The sequence below is a fragment of the Capricornis sumatraensis genome, chromosome 8 (genome assembly GCF_032405125.1).
Source record: "Capricornis sumatraensis isolate serow.1 chromosome 8, serow.2, whole genome shotgun sequence".
In the NCBI taxonomy this organism is placed as follows: Eukaryota; Metazoa; Chordata; class Mammalia; order Artiodactyla; family Bovidae; genus Capricornis; species Capricornis sumatraensis.
This window is the reverse complement of record NC_091076.1, coordinates 74,145,602-74,167,220: the sequence shown is the minus strand read 5'-3', so window position 1 is coordinate 74,167,220 and position 21,619 is coordinate 74,145,602. Positions and strand designations below refer to the sequence as shown.

General features: G+C 51.8%; 1 protein-coding gene across 1 annotated transcript in view; it reads right to left on the bottom strand.

Annotated features, from left to right (window-relative positions):
- Nucleotides 1–21,619, bottom strand: part of RAP1GAP2 (RAP1 GTPase activating protein 2) — a 211,155-nt gene that overhangs the window by 83,367 nt on the left and 106,169 nt on the right. The window contains exon 4 of the mRNA XM_068977434.1: nt 17,134–17,218. Coding sequence (XP_068833535.1) covers nt 17,134–17,218 — 85 coding nt within the window. The remainder of the gene's footprint in view (nt 1–17,133; nt 17,219–21,619) is intronic.

The following is a 21,619-nucleotide window of genomic DNA, read 5'->3' as shown; positions in this document are numbered from 1 at the left end:
GTCACGGGGTCCTAGCTATCAGAAGGACTGTGTGCCTGGCCGCACACACAGAGGACCCCAGCTCCAGCTGGAGCAGACAGGAACACTGTCTTTCTATACACGGCCACTCTGGTCAGCCCTGCAGAATCCTGTACCTCTTAAGTGACTGTCTTCCTGCCTCCATCCGTCAATCAACCTGGCCCTACAGCTCCCTTGAAACTGCTCTGGTCAAGGGCACCACTGACCTCCATGTTGCCAGAGCCCAGAAGAACTGCCCTCATCGTCATCCTCAGCACTGCTTCCTTCCCTTTTGAGGGTACCAGGGTCTCCTTCAGCTCTCCTCGCAGGCTCCTCTTCTTCCTCTTGGAGACCCTCAGGGCTCAGGCTGGGATCTCCCCTCATCTCTGTCTCTCCTGCCGTCCCAAGGTACTTAACCATCTGTCTGGAATTTAATTGCAGCTGTACACTGCTACCTCCACCTGAATGTCTCTAACCTTGACCTCTCCTTGGATCTCCAAATTAGCAAATCTGCGGTCTCATGGGTATCTCAAATTCAGTATGTCCAATATAGAGCTCCTGATCTGCTCTTCTGAACCTGACTCTCCGCGGGCTTCTCCTTCTCATTAAGATGGGACCCAAACCTACCCATTGCTCAAGCCCCACCTGGGATGACGAGATATCAAGATCCCTCCCTTCCATCACCTCCCAGGTCCAACCCACCAGCACCTCCCGTGGTCCTGACTTTCTCACCATAACCCTAATCCCTTCCTATCTCTCCATCTCTACTACCAACAGCCACACCCCTTGGGTTCAAGTCTCCTTCATTTTTGGCCTGGACTAGAGCAACAACCTCCGATCTTGTCTCCCTCCTTCCACTGTTGGTGATTTATAGCCACGCGGCAGTCAGAGATGATTCACAGCGCCCCAGTGATCAGGTTCCAAACCCTTCTCAAGACCCACAGGACTGCCACACTCTGCCTCTCTGCAGCCTCCCCTTGCTCACCCTACTCCAGCCACACAGGCTTCCTTGGTGTTCTTCAAAAGCTCAGACAGATGAACAGCAAGGTCCTATTGTAAAGCACGGGGAACTATAGTCAATATCTTGTAATAACCTTTAATGGAAAAGAATCTGAAAAAGAACATATATATGCATACATTTTATATACCCATATCTGTTACATACATATAAAATGTATCCATATATACATTTTATATAAATATGCATATATATTTATTTATAACTGAATCACTTTGTTGTACACCTGAAACTAACACAACATTGTAAATCAACTATATTTCAAGAAAAAGGAGAAAGAAAAAGAAAAAGCATGCACCCAGGACTTCCCTGGGGGTCCAGTGGTTAAGATTCCACGCTGTCAATGCAGGGGATACAGGTTTGACCTCTTGTTGGAGAACTAAGATCCTACATGCTGTGCAGCACAGCAGAAGATTAAAAAGGAAACAAAAAGCAAAGCACCAACTCTTCCTTGCCTCAGTGCCTTTGCACTTGTTATTTCCAGCATCCAGACAACCCCATCTCTGCACACAGGCATTCCTTCGCATCTTCAGGTGTTGTTCAGTCAGTCATGTCCGACTCTTTGTGACCCCATGGACTGCAGCACACCAGGCTTTCCTATCTTTCACCATCTCGTGGAGTTTGCTCAAACTCACGTCCATTGAATCAGTGATGCCATCCAACCATCTTATCCTTTGTCGTTCCCTTCTCCACTTGCCTTCAATCTATCCCAACATCAGGGTCTTCAGTGCTCAGCTTAAATGTTACCTCCTCCAGGTCTTCCTTGAGCCCCAGGCAAAACCATTTCTCCCCCCCCAACAGACACTGTATTCTCAAAGAGCACCCTGAAAATGATGCCCACCCCACAAACACTAAGTTTGTGTCTCTCTTCAGAGCACTGATCAGAAGTTGCTGTTGTCTGATGACTTTCTTATCTACCAGCCATCTCCCTCACTGGACAGCAAGCTCCGTGAGGGCAGCAGTCGTGCCTGCCAGGCTCACTGCTGGGTCTGTGGGCCCTAAAGCAGTCCCCAATCCATGGCAGGTGATCAATAAATATTTGCCAAGTGAATGAAAGGATTTCGCCGGCACTTCCACCTGTAAGGTGCTCCCATGCAGGAAAGCAAGCAATACAAACTCCTACTAGGGGCTTTCAGGGAAGGCTTCATGGAAGAGGTGATGCCCAAGCTGCACCTTTGATTGAGGAGATTTAGAAAGAAGGAGGAAGGTTGGGGGGTTGGGGGGGCAAGGAAGAAGCCCAAGCAACAGAGGAGGAGCAAGCACAAGATGCATGCAGGGAAAACAATCAGCCTCACTGGCTGCAGACCACCATTACCATCTAGTGAGGCCGGCCAGGAACGACCTCAGTAGGGCCCACCCCAGGGTCTCCCCCACTAAGTGCTGGGAGATGCTGCAAGCAGGCATTTTTGTACCTGCACCTAAGAGGATGCTGGCCCACTTTCCCACCCCACACAGAGGGAGTAAGTCTGCCGTTCCTCCTCAGGAGGCAAGTGGGGTGCCTAGAAACAAGCCATGTGATGCTCAGCATCCCACAGGAGGTCTTGAGGACTCAACCAGCACAATGAGTTTCCCTTTAGCAAGACCAAAGCTCACCTACAAAGTGCCTTTGTGTGAATTAAAACAGGGCGCCCCTCTGGCTGGACCAGTTGGAAAAAGGCATCCTTCCCTCTGGTCAGACAGTCCCTCACGAGACACCCAGTTGGCCAGCTGATTGTCAATTTCAACCCCCACTCTTCCACAATACTGGGTGGCCCACATGCTTCATGCCTTCCACAGGGACCCAGCCCACCACAGCGATCTCTCTGCAGTCCAGAGTCTGGGCCAGCTGCCCCCAGATCCCCAGGCCCTCAATGGTTCCATTCCACGAGGAGTCCAGGCTATCCCCAGGGGCTCCCAGGAGTCTTGCCCGGGGGGCCAGGGTGACAGTCCTAATGGGGCTGAGGCTGTAACTCTCTGACCCCTGCCAATCCCTCACAACAGCTGATAGCCAATTCCCAGAAGAGACCATCTGGGTCTCTATGCAGTGCCGCCACACCCCACCCCAACACATACACACACACATACACTCTCTCTCTCTCTCTCTCTCTCTCACGAAGCGAGGAGAATTAGAGATTATCGGTGGGCTGGAAGGCCCTGATCGGGTGTTTACCCTCCCAGGGATATTGAATTTTAAACATGTGTGCCTGTTTACTCTCCCTGCCAGAACCTCGCTGGCTGCCCCGTAGCCAAGCAACACTATCTGACCTGAGGGACCAGGAGGGGGACTTTCCGTGCCAGGCAGGTCACCTGGGGAGGGTTATCTAAGTACGGCCAGTCTCGGCACAATGATGGGCCTCCTGGGCTCCCCTGCTCACCCCTCCCCCACGCTCACCTCCAGGTGACCCCACATCCACAACAGACAGTCCACTCTAACAGCACGAGAACATGGTCCTGGGACAGACATGGTGACACCTTAGAATGCAATCTGTTAAAAACAGATCACCAGGATTTGATGCTTTATCGACTTGATGACCCGCTCGGCTGTCTCCCTACCGGCCAAGTTGAGAGCCAGCAGGCTGAGATCGCAGCAAGAAAGATTCGGGTTAGACAGGAGGAAGATAACCACTTGTGACTGGAGACAGGCAATGGCACCTCCTTTCAAAGAAAGACTGGACAACTCAAATCAGGGCTGGAAGCTCGCATGTGTCATTTTTTTCTCCTCCATGAGGGGTTAGCTTTCTGCCTGGATGGGGGACCAGCAAGTTGCTGACTGAAGGTAACAAAATCAAGGTTACATCTCAGCTCTATATTGACGATATGAGTGCTGAGTGGGCTTCTTTTCCCCATGGAAGTCAAACCCCATGGCCTGCACGTCAAATTCCATGGTCAGGGGTGTGTGTGTGTGTGTGTGTGTGTGTGTGTGTGTGTGTGTGTTTGTCGCTCAGTTGTGTCTGACTCTTTGCGACCCCTTGCACGAAGCTTCCCAGGCTCCTCTGTCCATGGAATTCTCCAGGCAACACTACTGGAGTGGGTTGCCATTCCTTTCTCCAATGGTCAGGGGAGGACATTTGAAATCACATAATCAGTCATGATCTCACAGAGTAATGAAATCAGGCAGGCAAAAGATCAGTTACAGGACCACAGAATCCCATAAAAGGAAGACCTACTGTGTGCTGGGCCTCAAGAATTTCCCCTAGGAAGTGGGGTAAAAAAAGTCTCTCGCACTTTACAGATGAGGAACCTATCTCTAACAGGACCCAGCCTCTCCTACTGAACCTGAGCTTGTCATAGCTGAACAACACCCACCTACAAAAGATGCTCTTGTCCTTAATCCTCACAACCTGTGAGTATATGAGGTTAATGGCGACAGTGGGGATTCAGGTGCAGGTGGAATTAAGATTGTAATCGGCCAACCCTAAGGTGCGAGCAGGATCCTGGATTATCCAGGAATATAATCAAAAGCATCCTTATAGTAGAAGGAGACAAGAGAGAGGATGAGAGAGATGGCAGTGTGGGAGGGGCCTGGCCCGATCAGTGTTGCTCCCTTTGAAGAGAGAGGAATGGGGCAGGAGCCGAGGAATGCAGGTGGCTTTCTAGAAGGTGGAAAAGGCAACGAAATAAATTCTCTCCTACAGTCTCCAGAAGGAATATGGCCCCGTGGACACCTCGATTTTAGTCCCATGCAACCCATTTCAGACCTCTGACCTCCAGAACTCGAAGATGAGAAATCCATTTGTCTTAAGCCACTACGCTTGTGGTCATCTGTTTCAGCAGCTACAAGAAACTAACACAAACCTTCTGACAGATCCACGGGAAGGAAGGAACTCTGGCTCTCTGGCATCATGTCTCGACCCTGCAAAACTGAAATGTTCTGTGACACACAACCTCTCCAGCCTGCCGCCAAATCAAATCAGCTCAGCCGTGTCATCTGCTAGCAAACCCAACTCTCGCCCACAAGGGGTTCTGCTTGATTTCCATGTGGAACTGAGCCGGGGCTCTTGAAAGGCTCCCTCCAAGTTTCCACACACCTGGAGATGCAGATCCTTTCTGCCCAGGCTGCTATTAAGGGCCCAGCAGTTCCCCTCAAAAGGAGTGAGTGAGCCAGGCTGTTCACAGACGGCACCAGCTCTTCTCCAAAGCCACCTGATTCTCACATTTCAAAGCAGGGAGCCAAACACTATGTATAAAGTGGGAATAATTTATTTTAAAAAATTAATGGGGACATCCTTAGTGGTCCAGTGGTTAAGAATCCGCCTTGCAATGCAGGGGACACCAGTTCAATCTCTGGTCCGGCAAGATCCCACATGCCACGGGGCAGCTATTGAGCCTGTGCTCTTGAGCCCGGGAACTGCAACTACTGAAGCCTGTGCGCCTAGAGCTCATGCTCTGCAACAAGAAAAGCCGCTGCACAAGAAGCCCACGTATCACAACAAAGAATAGCCCCCACTCACCGCAACTAGAGAAAGCCCCCTGCTCACAGCCAGAAGACCCAGCACAGACAGAAAGAAGCAAATATATATATTTTTTAAATTAATGTCTCCACCCTCAAAGATTTGTCTGTTTTCAATAAAAGAATTTAATAAAACAATTTAGCTCATCTTCAGAAGACTCTTACAGGGGTTACTATCTCTTCTAGAGTAAAAACATTTATCTAAACTTCAGTGACTCCTTCTGAGTCGCCTGGCTTTCTCTTCACTGGTTGAATGCAAGTAAAATCGAATTTGACTCCTTTTATTATAAATGGGCACAAACAACACGAGCCCATTTATTTATGCCTCTAAATGTGTGCACGATGCCGAGATGTCTGCGGATTTAGCAAACAGTAATGATGAATATGTCTGGATGGTGGGATTATTACTAGGGTTTTGTTTTAGATTTCTTTTTTTTTTTTTTACTTTCTTATACTTTACTATTGCTTACATTTTTAATAAGAAGCATATATCATTTTAGTTAAAACAGGGTGTGCTGTTCACTTGCAGAAAAAAATCTAATAAAAACTCTCCAAGAAAATGCTGGGCTTGTTGGTTCAATGCCACATTCTCAAGGCTGGATCAGTCCATGAGAATTCACAAATCACCTATTATGAGTAGGTACTGCTTCCCTGGTAGCTCAGTCAGTAAAGAATCTGCCAGCAATGCAGGAGACCCAGGTTCGATTCCTGCGCTGAAAAGATTCCCTGGAGAAGGAAACAGCAACCCACTCCAGCATTCTTGCCTGGGAAATTCCAGGGACAGAGAAGCCTGGCAGGCTACAGTCCATGGGTTCACAAGAGTCAGACATGACTGAGGAGCTAAACTACCACCATGAGTGTGTATTAAGAACCAACCACTAAAGGGTGATGAAGCACTTACTCTGGGCTCCTTATGTACCAAGCTCTGTGACAGCAAGACCGGGAGAGCACGTCCTGCCCTTCAGGACATGGAGCTGTGGCTGCTCTGGGCCAGTTCCTTCCAGCCCTGTGCCAGCAACGCCCCACCCCATCACACACACACACACACACACACATACAAACACACCCCTGTGGTCACACCTGAGTGACTTCTAACCACACAAGGGTGAGCAGCTGCTGGCAGAGCTTTGGAACCTCACCAGGCTCCCATCACAGCTCTTATAATGGGTTAAACGGTGGCCCCCTCAAAAGATATGTCTACCCAAGATTCTGTGAATGTGACTTCTTTGCAGGTACAATCAAGTCTCTTGAGATAAGATCCAGGTAGAGCCAGGTGGGCCTTAAATCTTCATGAAAGACCCACAGACCCAGGGAGAAGAGAAGGTCTCATGAAAACGGAGGCAGATTGGAATCATGTAGCCCCAAACCAAAGGCATGCTTGCAGCCACCAGCAGCTGGAAGAAACCAACAAGGATTCTCCTTCTCTAGGGCCTTTGGAGGGAGCTCCGTCCTTCTCATACCTTGATATCAGACTTCTAGCCTCCAGAGCTGTGGAAGAATCCATTTTTGTTGTCTTAAGCCACCAAGTTTGTGGGACTTTGTTACGGCAGCCCCAGGAAATGAATACACACCCTAAGGCCTGAAACTCCATCTCCATACTCAGCCAAGAGCAGGGGATCTACTAAGGAGGGTACACACAGGGAGTACCTAAGAGGCTCAGAAGTGCAGGGGTGACACCCCCAGGAACAAACACAGGACCCACTGTGCACTGTCCCCTAAAAGTGCGAGGCACACTGAACCTGAGTGTCAAGTCAATGACACGCCCCCCAGGCATGCAGGCGGGTTGGGACGAGAGGTGGGGCAGGGCATCTGGCAGAACCCCACTCCTGAGCCGGTCTCATTGCAGTAGCATGTATGGCAGCCTGAAGAGAAGAGTAGGATAATCAATGAAACCACCCCACAAGCATTTAGCTCGCTGCCCGCGATAACAACCACAAGTATCAGTCATATGACAACATGATACGTATGTGGGTGCCTGGTGTTTCCTGAAGCCCTTGCCCACCTGCTTCCTCCTATAATCCTCACAGCAACCCTACAGGGTGGGCTCAGGCTTACCACTGGAGGAACTGATGTTCCTAGAAGATGACTGAACTGCACAATGTCACACAAGAGAAGCATCCCCAAGGAGACGCCCTGGACTTCCTCGGTGGCCCAGCAGTTAAGAATCCGCCTGCCAATGCAGGGGACATGGGTTCAACCCCTGGTCCCAGAAGATTTCACTTGCCACGGAGCAATTAAGCCCATGCCCCACAACTGCTGAAGCCCGTGTGCCTAGAGCCCGTGCTCCACAACCAGAGATGCCAAAGGAATAAGAAGCTCAAGCTCCACAACCAGAGAGTAACTGCAACTACAGAAAGCCCGCCACGCAGCAAGGAAGAGCCAACACAGCCAAATACATCAAAAAAAAAAAGCAGACGCCCTGAATGCCAAGGGCTCTATCAAAGCCCAAGGTCAATGTCTCTCCAGAAATATAGACTCCTTTCAACATAGCTTCAGGCAAAAGGAATTAGGAAGGAACCTTCTGATGGGAATAAACAGATTATAAAATGCATTCCAAGGTCAACCCTGGGACTCTCCATGGCCTTGAATCATCAGGTCTCCACTCAGTCCAGTCCCCAAATCCTTCATGAGGACTCTGGCTCTGCAGGGTCTCCCTGTCACCCTGGGGACCACCTGGCCTGTGAACCCTGACTGGCCCAGGGCAGCCTGACTTCAAGGGTCGACAAACAAGATCCAGAAGGATGCTCCTTCCCTAAAGACCCCTCCCCCAGGTCCTTCTTATCTTTGCTGGGCAGGATCTTGGGTTCTGGCCTTTTTCTAATACCCTCAAGATCATCCGCAGTTACCAGGCAGGGTTTTGGGTCTGATACACAGGGCTCAGGTGGGGCCAGTCACATACGATGCAATTTCAATTTTTGTTCATTGGATACGGAGAGGCACTCAATCCTGGGTACCAGGCAGGGCAGGAAATCAAGAAGAATTGAGGAGGTAATATGTTAACAACAGAAAAATCAGGGTACTTCCCTTCTGACTTTCTCTCTGAGCATTGTTCTCTGGAGGAATAATAATGACTAACATTTCTGTAGCACATCATATCAATTAATCCCCATTACAAACACACGTGGCAGGTACTCTCATATTCCTCCTTTACAAATGAGGAAAATGAGGCCGAGACGGTACACAGCTAGGAAATGGCAAAGCCTTAAAGGCAGGTGGGCTCCAGAGACTATGTCCTTAACTAATACTCCATACTGCGTCATCTTTTTGAGGAAGAGCCTCGAAGGGATATGGGTCCAGGTCACAGGAACTGGATGAGCCTCTCCGATGGAGGAGACCATATGGTCCATCAGAAGGAAAGGGAGATGGACTAGAGAATCAAAGGAGAAGGGGAGAGGACTCCCAGAGAGAACGCTCTAGAAGCCCAGATGACCTATTTCCCTGAAACAAAGGAGAGAAAGAAATAAGGTCCAAGCGGCCCAGATGCCTAGGCCAAGACCTGAAGTTTGAGCTCCATTAGCAATTTCTAGGAAGCAGGGCTTCCCCCGTCCCAAGGCCTGCAGCTCAGAAGTCTCCATGGGAGCAGGCAAGGGACTCTCATAAGCTGGTGGTTCCCAGTTCCCTAGAGAAAAGTCCTCTTTATGTGTCTCAGGGCAAGAACTACATAACCGTCATCACCAATGTCATCACCATCATCATCACAACCATTTACTGAGCCCCCATTAGGTGGTAAGCGCTCCACTAGCTGCTTCATGGTGTACCTCATTGCTCTTCATACCTGCTCCTCTAGGTGGTCACTGTGCCCATTCCACAGGGGAAGAAACCGGAGGACAGGGAGATTAAGCAACAAGCTCACACGACTCACAGAAAGCAGTCTGGAGCGTGGTGGAGACAGCACAGGCTTCCGAGCCACACAGACAGACCTGAGTCCAAATCCTGACTCTGCTCTCACCAGCTGTGGGACCTTGAGCAAACAACTTAACCTCTTCCGCCAAGTTCAATCAGAGATGCCAGGAACAATTCATCTCAAATGTCAGCTCCCAATGACTGGCGGTGGCTGCCTGCAGGGCTTCGCTGGAGAGGATCCCGAGACCACGTCTAAATTCATGAGCAAGGATGCTATGATCATTACTGACGTCTGCCATCAGGGCAGAAGACTGGAGTGATGGCACAAGGGTCATTCACTTACCATCCCTGATCCAGAGAAACACCAGGGCTTACAGAGAAACCACACACAGGCAAGGCTGCCTGGCTACAGTCAGCGGATTTTTGACTAAGGTCTCAAAGCAGCCCAAAGTCTTTTCAATGACTGGATATCCACATGAGAATAAATGGACCTCGACACCAGTGTGATGGCTATTCGTTCGCTCCCTGTACATCCCCCTGCTTGACCAGTTCCTGCCTTACCTACACCCTACACTCCTGACAGGACTTCCCCTCTTAGTCATAGAGCGTAATCAGTAAATGCCTACGTACTTGCCCCCCAACCCAGCTAGTGATTGTTCTAATCTTCAGATCAGAACATGCTCACCATACCTTAGCAAAGGGGCAAAGAGGCAGTGAAGGACGTGCTCCTCTGCTTGTTTCCCTGGTAACCAATGAGTCAACCTGATGTCAATTCCACCTATAACTCAACCTCCCTCTCCCCTCCCAGAGCAAAGCCTGTTGCCTGTCCTGCCCTCCGTCTGCCACACACAGTGGAGTGTCCCTCCAGGGCCTTGTTTCAGACATAAGATCCTCTGTCCATTAAGCCATGGAGGTCTCTCTCACTGGCTCCTGGTTCCTTCTTCAATCTCAAGGCTGGGCAAGTAAGGGCTTGCTGCCCAACGATGGCTATTCAGTGGTCCCCAACCTTTTTGGCACCAGGGGCTAGTTTCATGGAGGACAATTTTTTCCACAGACTGGGGGGTGGGAGACGGTCTCGGGATGATTCAAGCACGTCACATTTATTGTGCACTTTAATCTCTGTTATTATCGCATCAGCTCCACCTCAGACCATCAGCCATTAGATCCCAGAGCTTGGGGGCCCCTGGATCACGGCACACAGGTAAGCTGAGATCAGTCTTAGATCCATAGCTCACACTAGAAAGCGTCCAGAAGAAAAAAAAAGGAAGAAAATCTTTGTGATACAGAGTAAGCAAAGAATTTTTAGGATGCAGAAAGCTATAGATACAAAACAAAAAATAACCCACATAAACTAACATTATCAAAATTTTAAAACTCCTGTTCGTCAATGACACTATTAAGACAAGGAGTGAGCTTGTATCTAGAATATGTAAAGAATGCCTACAGGAAGACAGACAACCCCATTTTAAAGGGGTAGGAGGGACAGAGGAACTGTAAGAATGGTCCACAAGCCTGTGAGAAAGTGTTCAATGTCATTAGTCATCAGACAAATGCAAATTAAAGCCACAAGGAAATACCCTCTCCCTACACACCCACCCAAGTGGCTAAAATTAAACAGACTGACAATGGCAAATGCTGACAAGGATGAGGAGCAGCCAGAGCTCTCACAACGCTGCTGGTAGGGACACAAAACGGTACAACCACCTGGCCGAAAGTTTGGTGACTTCCTATAAAGTTAAACATTCACCGCCCCGTTGACCCAGCCGTTTCCCACTAGATATTTACCTAAGAGAAATGAAAACACGAGTCCAAAGCAAAACGTATACTAGAATAGTCAAAGCATCTGGCTATTCATTACAGCTCAAAACTGGAAACAACCCAGAGGTCCCTCAACAGAATAAATAAATTGTGCCATATTCGTACAGTGGGGCTAAAAAGGAGCAAACTACTGATATACTCTACAGCGTCGGTGAATCTCACAGGTACTATGCTGAGCTGGACGCAAACAAGTGCAGACTACATGTGATCTCTTTTAAATTCAGTTCTAGAGCAGGTAAAAACTAATTTACATTGGAAAAAAAAAAAAGTCCCAGAATACTGGTTGCTTCCCAAGGGGGTGGTTGGGATTGACTAAGGAAGGGACATGATAGAATATTCTGGGGGACTAGAAAGAGCCTGTATCTGAATCAGAGTATGGATCCTATGGGTGAACTCATTAATAAAAGTGTACAGTTAAGATTCATGCATTTCAATGTATGTAAATTTTTTAAAAATCCAGTTACACCTAAAGTCATTTGCAAGAAGGAAACCCAAAAGAGATGGGATATGTGTATACGTGTAACTGGTTCACTTTGCTGTACAGGAGAAAATAACACAATATTGTAAAGCAACTATACTCCATCAAGAGGGAGGGGACATATGTATACCCATGGCTGATTCATGTTGGTGTATGACAGAAAGCAACTCAATATTATAAAGCAATTATCCTCTAATTAAAATAAATAAATTTTTAAAAAACTAAAAAAAGAAAAAGACAACTATACTCCCATAAAAATTTTTAAAATAAATAAATTTTTTTTAAATAGAATGTCTTTGAGAAGGAAAAAAAGAAATGTAGGCTAACTGGCCTTAAAACAATGAACAAAATCAGGTACAATACACACACGTGCACACGTAAGGAGCAGGTTCATGCAGGTGGCGCGCACACACACACATCCCCCGGCTCACTAAGCCTCCAAGGTGCACCCCCAACAAGTGCAGAGTCAGGAAGCCCCCCTTCACATCTGCCCTCGGGCTCCCCTGCCCACTGGCCTGCATGCAATCAGAGGCCTCCTGGGAAGTGGTTCCTGACAGGATGGCATCTGGACCAGCAACATAAACAGGGTCCATGTGGAGACCAGGGACAGCCCTCCCAGGAGCGCCAGCGAGAAAGCCAGCTGAACTCCTGGGAGGCGGTCGCGCTGGGGTGGGGAATGCAAGTCCCAACTGTCATGTCCCCCACCCCACCCAGGGCTTTCTTCAGGAGGGGGAACCAAATCCCCTTGCCGCTGTCCCTGAGCCCTTCCTGCCCCACCCCAGAGGGGTCCCAACCCTTCCCACAAAGGCCCCCTCACCACGCCCACACAAACGTAGCAGATCTGATGGGAGCTGACACCCCCTCACTCAGTCACGACAGAGAGGTGTGGTCTCTTTTCAGAGTGAGAACGGAAGACAAGGGGCAGGAACCGGGGGCAAAGAAATAGCTGGCATCGGGCCTGGGGCTGGGCTCCAAGCTGAAAAAGAAACCCCAGCACCCGCACCCCACTGCCCAGGAGAGAGGGTGGCTAGTGGGCAGTTCGTGAGGGCAGGAGGCCGAGGCCCAGCACAGCCCTGCCCGCAGGAAGCGCAGGAAGTGCAGAGAAGGCTCCTCTGACGTCCACTTTCTTCCCCACCTCTGGGGACTTTGTGCCTGCCTGACCCCCCGCTGGGGTTTCCAGGGATGCAGAGCAAAGAGCCAGGGGACAAAGCAGGAGCGCGACTTCCTGCTCCCCCCACAGCGGGCACTCAGGCCTCCTTGTTGTCTTCGGGAAAGGGGAAGGTTTGGGGTGGAGGAGGCTGCCCTCGGACTAGCAGAGAGAGGGACGGGGGAGGCTGAGCGAGAGTCACCTCCCAGACTAGGCCTGGTGGGGCTCCAGGGGCGAGTGCGACAATTCGGATCAAGGTCACACCAAGGCCCCAGCATCACCACCCTCAATAGAACGCCCGTGCACTTACAACAAGCTAGAAAAGAATCAGGAGGGTCAACCTCACCTTCTTCAAGGCCAAAAGGTTGTTCTACAGTCATTCCTCGTGGGGGTCGACCAACCCCCGTGCTAGACATTAGGGTCCCTTCCAACTCCCCCACCGGCCTCCCCACGAAGCCGTCCTCACTCCTCTCCCCCGCTGAGAAGCCACTGGACTCACTGCAGCGTGCCACATGCTGAGCCATATGGCTTCTTCTGCTCAGTTAAGGCCCCCCGAAGATAGCAGGTTCTTTGAGGGACAAGGACGGTGGCCTTGGTTTGACCCCACGGGGTCTGGCACAGCGCAGGAGACACACATAGCTCTCCTGGGTGCTGGGTGATCCATCTGGGCATGGAAACTGGATCGTAAAAACGTGAGCCTGGAAACGATCCACTACATTCCCAGGAAGACAGCCCCCAGCCCCTCTCTCAGCCCACCCTGCACCATCCACAGTTTGAATTCTGGCTGGGAACTGGGCTCTGATTCTGCCCATCTGCTCAGCATTTCTTTGGTGGCTTTTTCTCAGTTTCATATTAGCTAGGGGAAAAAAAAAACCCTTGAAAACCGCAAACACAAAGATGTGGGGAAGGGGCAGAGAGGACCCCTTGGAGCAGGCATGCCAGTTGGAGGCAGGGGTCTGCAGGGTGCTTCTCAGGCTGGAGACCAGCTTCTGCTCCATCAGGCCCTTCCCAGTGCGGGGAGCAACTAGAGGAGGGTTGTCCCTGGTGTGTGGGGTGGGATGAGAGCATTGTATCAAAAATGGTTTGTGTCTTAGAACTGAACTGATTCTATGGCCATAGGAGGAGGACAGCTATTTTCAGTGGGACCTTGGGGAAGTCATTTCCCACCTCCTGGCCTCCAGCTTACCTGGAAAGGAAATGTATCACCACCCCTGAGATTTTGTGACTCTCAAGTTAATCAACACCAAAGGGGTTTCCCTGCCACCCCTGGCCCCAAGCCTACACTGCCAGGGAACCAAGTCAGACCCTCCTTCCCTGTCCAGATGCTGGCAGGGCGGGGGGCTGATGGAACTCCAGAGCCAGTGACCCACTGGAGAGAGTCCAGCCTCCACCCCGTGGTGTCCAAAACCTCAATGTCTGCGCCCAATCCCACCCTGGAGAGGACATCACAGGTGAGAGCCCAGGTCCTCACAGGTGACTCCATGTGGAACTGATGGGGAGGGAGGGGGCTTCAGTCCACATATCAAAGAACACATATATCCAGGCTTAATTTAGAAAAGTGCCTGATGGTAGAGGAGACTCAAGCAAAACCAGAGGCATGGAAGATAAGTGCCTGCTCCTCCAGCCAGGATTCCAGTATCATCAACACACCATAAACATCTACCAGATGGACTTTTCTGGTGGTGCAGTGGATAAGCATCCACCTGCCAATTCAGGAGACACAGGGTCGATGCCTGGGCCAGGAAGATCCCACAGGCTGCAGAGCAACTAAGGCCGTGTGCCACAACTACTGAGCCCGCGCTCTGAGCCTCAAGCCGCAATTACTGAGCCAGTGAGCTGCAACTACTGAAGCCCGTGTGCCTAGATCCCGTGCTCTGCAGCAAGAGAACCGTCTGCAACGAGAAGCCTGCTCACAAAGAGCAGCAACGTAGAGTAGCCCCCACTCGCTGCAACTAGAGAAAGTCCATGAAAAGCAACAAACACCCAGCGCAGAACAAAGTAACAACAAATAAAATTATTTTTTAAAAAAAACCGTCCACCAGAATCAGGGACCCACAGCACGGGATGCAACTGCTGCCCTGAGCTCAGTGCTGGGACGCGTTGGGCCGGCAACAGGGCTTGGTGAGTGCAGTCCCAAAATGCCTGCTCCCCCTATGCCGAGAAGACTGAGGCATGCGTGAGCACTGTAGTTTTGAGTAGCCGCCAGACCACTAACCCAGATCTGCCTGTCCCTCCCACCATGTCTCCAGCCTCCTCCGCACCAGCCTTCAACTTAGGGAGGCCACCCCAGGAATCTCTCATCTGCTGGCTCCATTCTCTCCCTGGAGAGTTCACCTACCCGTCCACCCCCAATTCCCCTGTCAACAAAAATAACTCCGCGTTTTTACCTCCAGTCACACCCTTCTTCTGAGCCTGGCCCCCAAATACCCAGCTGCTCACTGACACCCCCATTGGTGTCTCAGGCTTGTCCAACTCAGCGCGTGGAACTTAAGCCCTCATTCTCTCTCCTTGGGCACTCCCTCTCAGAGAATGGCTGTAACGTTTATGCAGTTGCTCCAAACCTGGGGCCTTCCTTGCCCCCTACCTCACCCCAAATTCTCACATCTCACCACATAGGAAATGTGAGATCTGACCACTTCCCAACAACTTCACGGGCCCCTCGGAGTCAGGCCACCACCCTCTCCCCACTGAACTCCTGCAGTGGCCTCCCAGCACCTGCCCCCCCGCACTTCCACTCTGCTCCCTCCCACACAAGCCAGGGTGACTCTTCAAAAGCCATCTTACTCCTCGGACTAAAATCTTCAATGACTTCAGTGCCTCTAGTTAGGATAAAGCCCCAATTTTTTTTTCTTTATTTAAAATATTTATTTGGCTGCTCCAAGTCTTAGTTGTGACGTATGGGATCTAGGAACCGCCTGCCAATGCTGGAGATGTAAGAGACGCGGGTTCGATCCCTGGTTGGGAAGATCCCCTGGAGGAGGACATGGGAACCCACTCCAGTATCCTTGCCTGGAGAATCCCCGTGGACAGAGGAGCCTGACGGGCGGGCTACAGTCCATGGGGTCTCAAGGAGTCAGACATGACTGAGCGACTAAGCACAGCACAGTATGTGAGCACAGAGATGAGCATCCCACACCCAGTTCTGCAGAGCAAGGGGTTGAAACTGAGAATGGAGACACATCTCAGTATTGCCCTGTGCAAACAAGCCACCCCGATACCTGGTTCAGATGCCAGCACTGTGCCTAGGCTGATGAAGATGGTCTGGATTTCAGTGCCCCTGGGTACCCTCACCAGGAGGAGAGCAGAGCTGTCCTAGGTAGGCCCTGCACCCCACCCACTCCTGAATTCCTAATTCCACCGGGACACAGGCTCTGACTATCATTCCAGGATAGCTCTGTGCAGGGTGGGCATTCAAAGTGGGATGGTACTGGGAAGATGGCTTTTATCTACTTCCTTTAAAGGTATCACTTTGCAACAGATTGGGTCAGGGAAGAGGGGGTACAACAGGGACTCACAGGAAAGACACCTAATTATTTCCCTCTGAGTCACCAGGTAGCAGAGCCTCGGGGGTGGGGGGGGCTGTGGCTGGCCTAGATGTCCCCTCAGCTGACTCAGGAGGCAGGTGACTTCCTCAGAGCTGGTCGTCACCTGGCAAAGAGTGAGGGAAGGAGGGAGGCGCATTGCTGCGTAGACGGCAATACTGGCTGAGCCAAAGTCCCCCCTGAGGGCCAGCCCAGGCACATGTGGCCACCTGGCCGGGAAGACTGGATGACAGAAGGGTGGGGGAGCTCAATGTGGGGAGGATGAGGCCCCTCGGGGTCCTGGGATGCAATTTCCCATGAAAGAGACTTGCGTGAAGTGCTAACAGGAGAATTACGGGTTCCCCAGAACCTCCAGGGCAACCCTCCCATAGAGACTGGGGTGACAGAGCTACCTAGGAGGGCCAGTCAGAGGCAGGTTGACCAGCATTCAAGAGTCATCCAAGTCCCAGGAGGGTCCCAGCTCACAGGACCCCTCCATCCCCACCCCCAGGCAGCCCTTCTGAGAAGGCGGCCCCATAAGGCACCCGGCCACATTCTGAGTGTCCCCATGTACGTGCCCCGCCTGGGCCCCTTGCTCCAGAATCTACAGCTCCACAAGGCCTCTCCCTAATCACCAGGCATCCTGCCCACCGCAGTCAACCCCAGTCTATTTCCTCACTGCCCCCTGACACCCCTGTATCTCACAGTCACACCTTCCTCCCGCACTGGTTATCTCAAGTGGACACTGCATCCAGAGGTGCGGGGAGGCTCCATGGCCCCCGCGGAGGGGACAGAAGCAGCTGGGCCTGGGGACAAAGCAAGAGGGCTCCCCCCTGCCCCCTGCAACGTCCCCTCCCCACTTACCAGCCCGAAGCGTCTTACCTTCATGGTGGGAGGCGCTGTGAGAGGAGGGGACAGCGGCCGGTCTGGGAGGGTCACATCCGAGCTGTTGGCCAGCTCCTGCTTCCTGTGAGGAGAACACAGAACACACAAGAGGTCAGAAGAGAGCAGGGGCCTGTCTGCACCTCCCCCCTCTCCTCTATCAGCAGCTGGGCTTAAGGACACAGGCTGACATGTGCAGAAAATAGAGTCAGTGCGCTTCTTGGCTGGGATGCACTCAAATCTAAGGCAGAGCTTACTCCCAGAGTGACCCCTGCACCCACAGCATCAGTGCCACTTGTTAGAAAGACACATTCTCAGATGCACACAGGACTCTCCAATGGCGGGGCCCAGGAATCTGAGTTTTAACAAGCTCTCCAGGTGACTGTGATGCTCAGGTCTGAGTGCCATGAGGCTAAAGAGACATGGGACTGGGAAAGAAAAAAAGACGAGGGGATAAACATTTTCGATTCATCCTCCCTAGGGGCCCCACTGTCCCTAAACACACACACACATCCTGGTCAGACAGCTGACTTTGAAAAGACAGGGCTGCCTGCTGTGTAAGCTGCAGGTAAGACTTATTTTAGTCCATGTGGGCTAGGACGGTGGAGAGGCAGCTAAACAGAGTTGTGTCTCCATGACAACACAATTGCGACAAGCCCGCTGCTCTCACAGGCTCCCCACTTTCCATCTGGCCCTCGCTGGTGACCAGGGAGTGCTGGTTGACAGTCCAGTCAGCAGGGAGAGTGTGTGCCGTGGATAAGCCTTCGGAACGGCGGTTACACAACAGGGCCAGCTGGGCAGAACTGGGGGACTGCCCGGACGAGGGACTCTGCTGGCCGGGACATGCCCCGGCTATCTCCCAGGACGGTACTAAGAGCCGAAGAAGACTGGACTGAGCCACAAAGCCCCCAGTTTTGCAACTGTTTCCTTCTCCAGAGCCCTACCCGGACACAGCCAGGAGTCAGACCCTAACCCAGTCCCACTTAAATGACCAAAGGACGCCCACTGCCACCTGGAGAAAACACTTATGAACCCTGTACCAGTCCATGTACTGCCAACCGGGGTGACAGCTCCAACCCCGAGTCCCCTTCATGAGAGAAGCCACATTCCCTACAGAGCCCTGCCCTCCATCTTTCCAGAAGAAACCCTGGCCCCGGGGCTCAGACACCAGCCCAGGCCGGCTCCCCTCAGCCAGGCAAGCCCAGCTACCCTGGCACACCCCCAACCCATCCCTGAAGCCCGTCCTCCAGGATGCCAGGTAAGCAGGCTGAGTGAACAGCTGGCTTCGCAGAGGATCCTTGTGACCCTGTTAACCTCCTCCCTGCCAATCCCCCTTTCTGCTCCTCCATCTGCCTTCCTTCCTCCTGTCTTCCTGGACCTGGGGCTCACGCTGGTAACTGGAGAGCAGGGTCCCCTCCCTCCTGATCCAGACTGTAACTAGGGCAAGAACCAAAGGGCCAGCATTCAACACCTGTGTCTGTCCACACACACGCTCACACACAAAGGAACGGACGCAGCTCCTTCTGCTGCTCAGAGCCACCAGCCTCCCCTTCCTTTTAAGGCCCTGGGTGTTACCACTGCGGACAGTGCCCTCCTGCTCTGGCCCTCGCCTGCCTGTGGAACCAACAGGGCTGGGTTGGGAACAAGCTCGCTTGCTCCAGCCAGTCTACCCTCTCCAAGCAGCCCCTGCGCCCCTCAATGGGCCTGCGCCCCAAGAGGGAAAGGGAAGGGGGGAAGGATGCTCAGGGAAGAGGAGCATCACCCTCAGATCCCCTGAGATAGAGATGGACAGGGCAGCTCCTTGGTGGGACAGGCAGCCTGGAAGGGAGAACCATGCAGGGAAGGGAGGGGAGTCAAGCTGCCACTCAGAGCCTACAGGATCGTGTGAGGTCAGCTGAGGACCCCTGGCTCGCTCTGCCGGAGATGGTTTGTGGGCACACTTGACCAACTGCCACCCTGGTTCTCCAGAAACAAGCCCTAGAGCAGGGCCGCGCCAGCAGATTTTTAATATCAGTGGTCAGGGACCTTTTCTACACAGTCACACTGTGCAGCTGTCTCCAAATGCTGGGAGATGTCTAGTCCCTCAGAACCAGAGCAGACAAGATTATCACCTGGGTCTCTGAATTCCAGGTAAAGGGCCCCAAACCCAACCCTGGTGGGCTGAGTCCCTCTCCCATGTATTAGGTGCTCAGTCATGTCCAACTCTTCATGACCCCACAGACTGTAACCCGCCAGGCTTCTCTGTCCATGGAATTCTCCAGGCAAGGATACTGGAGTGGGTTGTCATTTCCTTCTCCAGGGGATCTTCCCAACCCAGAGATTGAACCCAGGTCTCCTGCATTGCAGGTGGATTCTTTACCACCTGAGCCACCAGGGAAGCCTCCCTCTCCCCTGAGCCAGACTGTTCTCCCTGGACCAGTCTCTGTGAGGACTATTAGGTGGGGAGCACAGGGCATCTGGCAGTGTGATTTCCCAAATGATGCCTGCAGCTGGAAGCTGCTGGAGCAGGAAGGAGCATCTGTGGCTATCAGCCTACTGTGAGCTCCAGAGCGCCGTCCCAGACTCCAGAGGGAGACCTGGCTGGGCAGAAGGCATGACCACTGCCCTCAGAAAGATCAGAACCCAGAGCACATGGGCGCCGATGGCTACAAATTAGAATCTACCCCGCCTTGGAACCTAGATGGCTTGGAGTGGCTCTTACGGGAGGGGTCGGGCCACACTGCACCAACCCTACTCTCAACTTCAGCTCTCCCTCTAGGAGCCAAAGTACCTATTTAAGAGCTAACTGCCTGTTACATAGCGAAGTAAGTCAAAAAGAGAAAAACCAATAGATATTAACACAAACATGTGGAATCTAGAAAAATGGTACCAGTGAACCTATCTACAGGACAGGAATAGAGACGCAGACATAGAAGAGAGACTTGTGGACGCAGTGTGGGAAGGAGAGGGTGAGACGAACTGAGCGCGTGGCACTGACACGTATACATTCAGCTCAGCTCGGCTCAGTCGTGTCTGACTCTCTGCGACCCCATGAACCGCAGCATGCCAGGCCTCCCTGTCCATCACCAACTCCCTGAGCTCACCCAAACTCACGTCCATCGAGTCAGTGATGCCACCCAGCCATCTCATCCTCTGTCGTCCCTTTCTCCTCCTGTCCCCAATCCATTACCATATGTAAAACAGATAGCTAGTGGGAAGCTGATGGATAACACAGGGAGCTCGACTCAGTGCTCTGTGAAGACCTAGAGGGGCGGGATGCAGTGGGAACGGGAGGGAGGTTCAAGAGGGAGGGGACGTGTGTATACTTACGACTGATTCACACTGTTGTAAGGCAGAAACCAACAAAACATTGTAAAGCAACTATCCTCCAAAAAAGGAAAAAATAGCAAGTGCTAGTGATGGGTTGAACTGTGAACTCAAAGATATTTTGAAGCCTCAACCCACAAGTGAACGTGACTTTGTTTCAAAATAGGGTCTTTGCCCACTCCAGTACTCTTGCCTGGAAAATCACATGGACAGAGGAGCCTGGAAGGCTGCAGTCCATGGGGTTGCAAAGAGTCAGACATGACTGAGCGACTTCACTTTCACTTTTCACTTTCCACTTTCATGCATTGGAGAAGGAAATGGCAACCCACTCCAGTGTTCTCGCCTGGAGAATCCCAGGGACGGGGGAGCCTGGTGGGCTGCCGTCTATGGGGTCGCACAGAGTCGGACACGACTGACGTGACTTAGCAGCAGCGGCAGCAGGGTCTTTGCAGATGTAGTGAAGTTAAGATGAGGTCATCAGGATGACTCCTTAATTCAATACGACGAGTGTCCTTAGAAGAGGAGAAGGTGGCCACATGAAGACACAGACACACAGGGAGGTGCCATGTGACAGCAGGGACAGAGGCTGAAGTGAAGTAGCTGGAACTCCAAGAGTTGCCAAGGACTGCAGACCACCATGAGAAGCTACAAGAGCCAAGGAAGGATTCTTCCGCAGAGGCTTCAGGAGGAGCATGGCCCCACTGACACCTTGATTTTGGATTTCTAACCTCTGGAACTGAGATGAATATCTGTTGTTTTAAACTGCCTGGCCTTGTAGTACTCGGTTAGAGCAGCCCTCAGAAGCAAATACACCGCCCAAGCTCCACGTCCTAGCTTTGGCTTTGTAACCGGAGGACCAAAAACAAAAAGGGTGAAATCCCTGCTTCAGCCTCACTCCCCTTGCTATGGTCAGCTGGGCTCAACCTGGTCCTGCCCCAGCCTTCCCCACCAATGACATTTGTGTGTGAGCCACCCTTCCAAGGACAGCCAGGCCCAGCCTCGCCACCAGCTGGTGCTGAGATAAGGCAGAGTAAGAACACGGTGCTCAGTGCAACTCCAGCCCTTTCTCAGGCAAACGTATCACACAGACCAGGTGGTGAAAGTGACATGATTACATCAAGCGATAACCTTGAATCTGCTCTAATGTACTGTAAGCCAAAGGTAAACTATTACCAGAAGT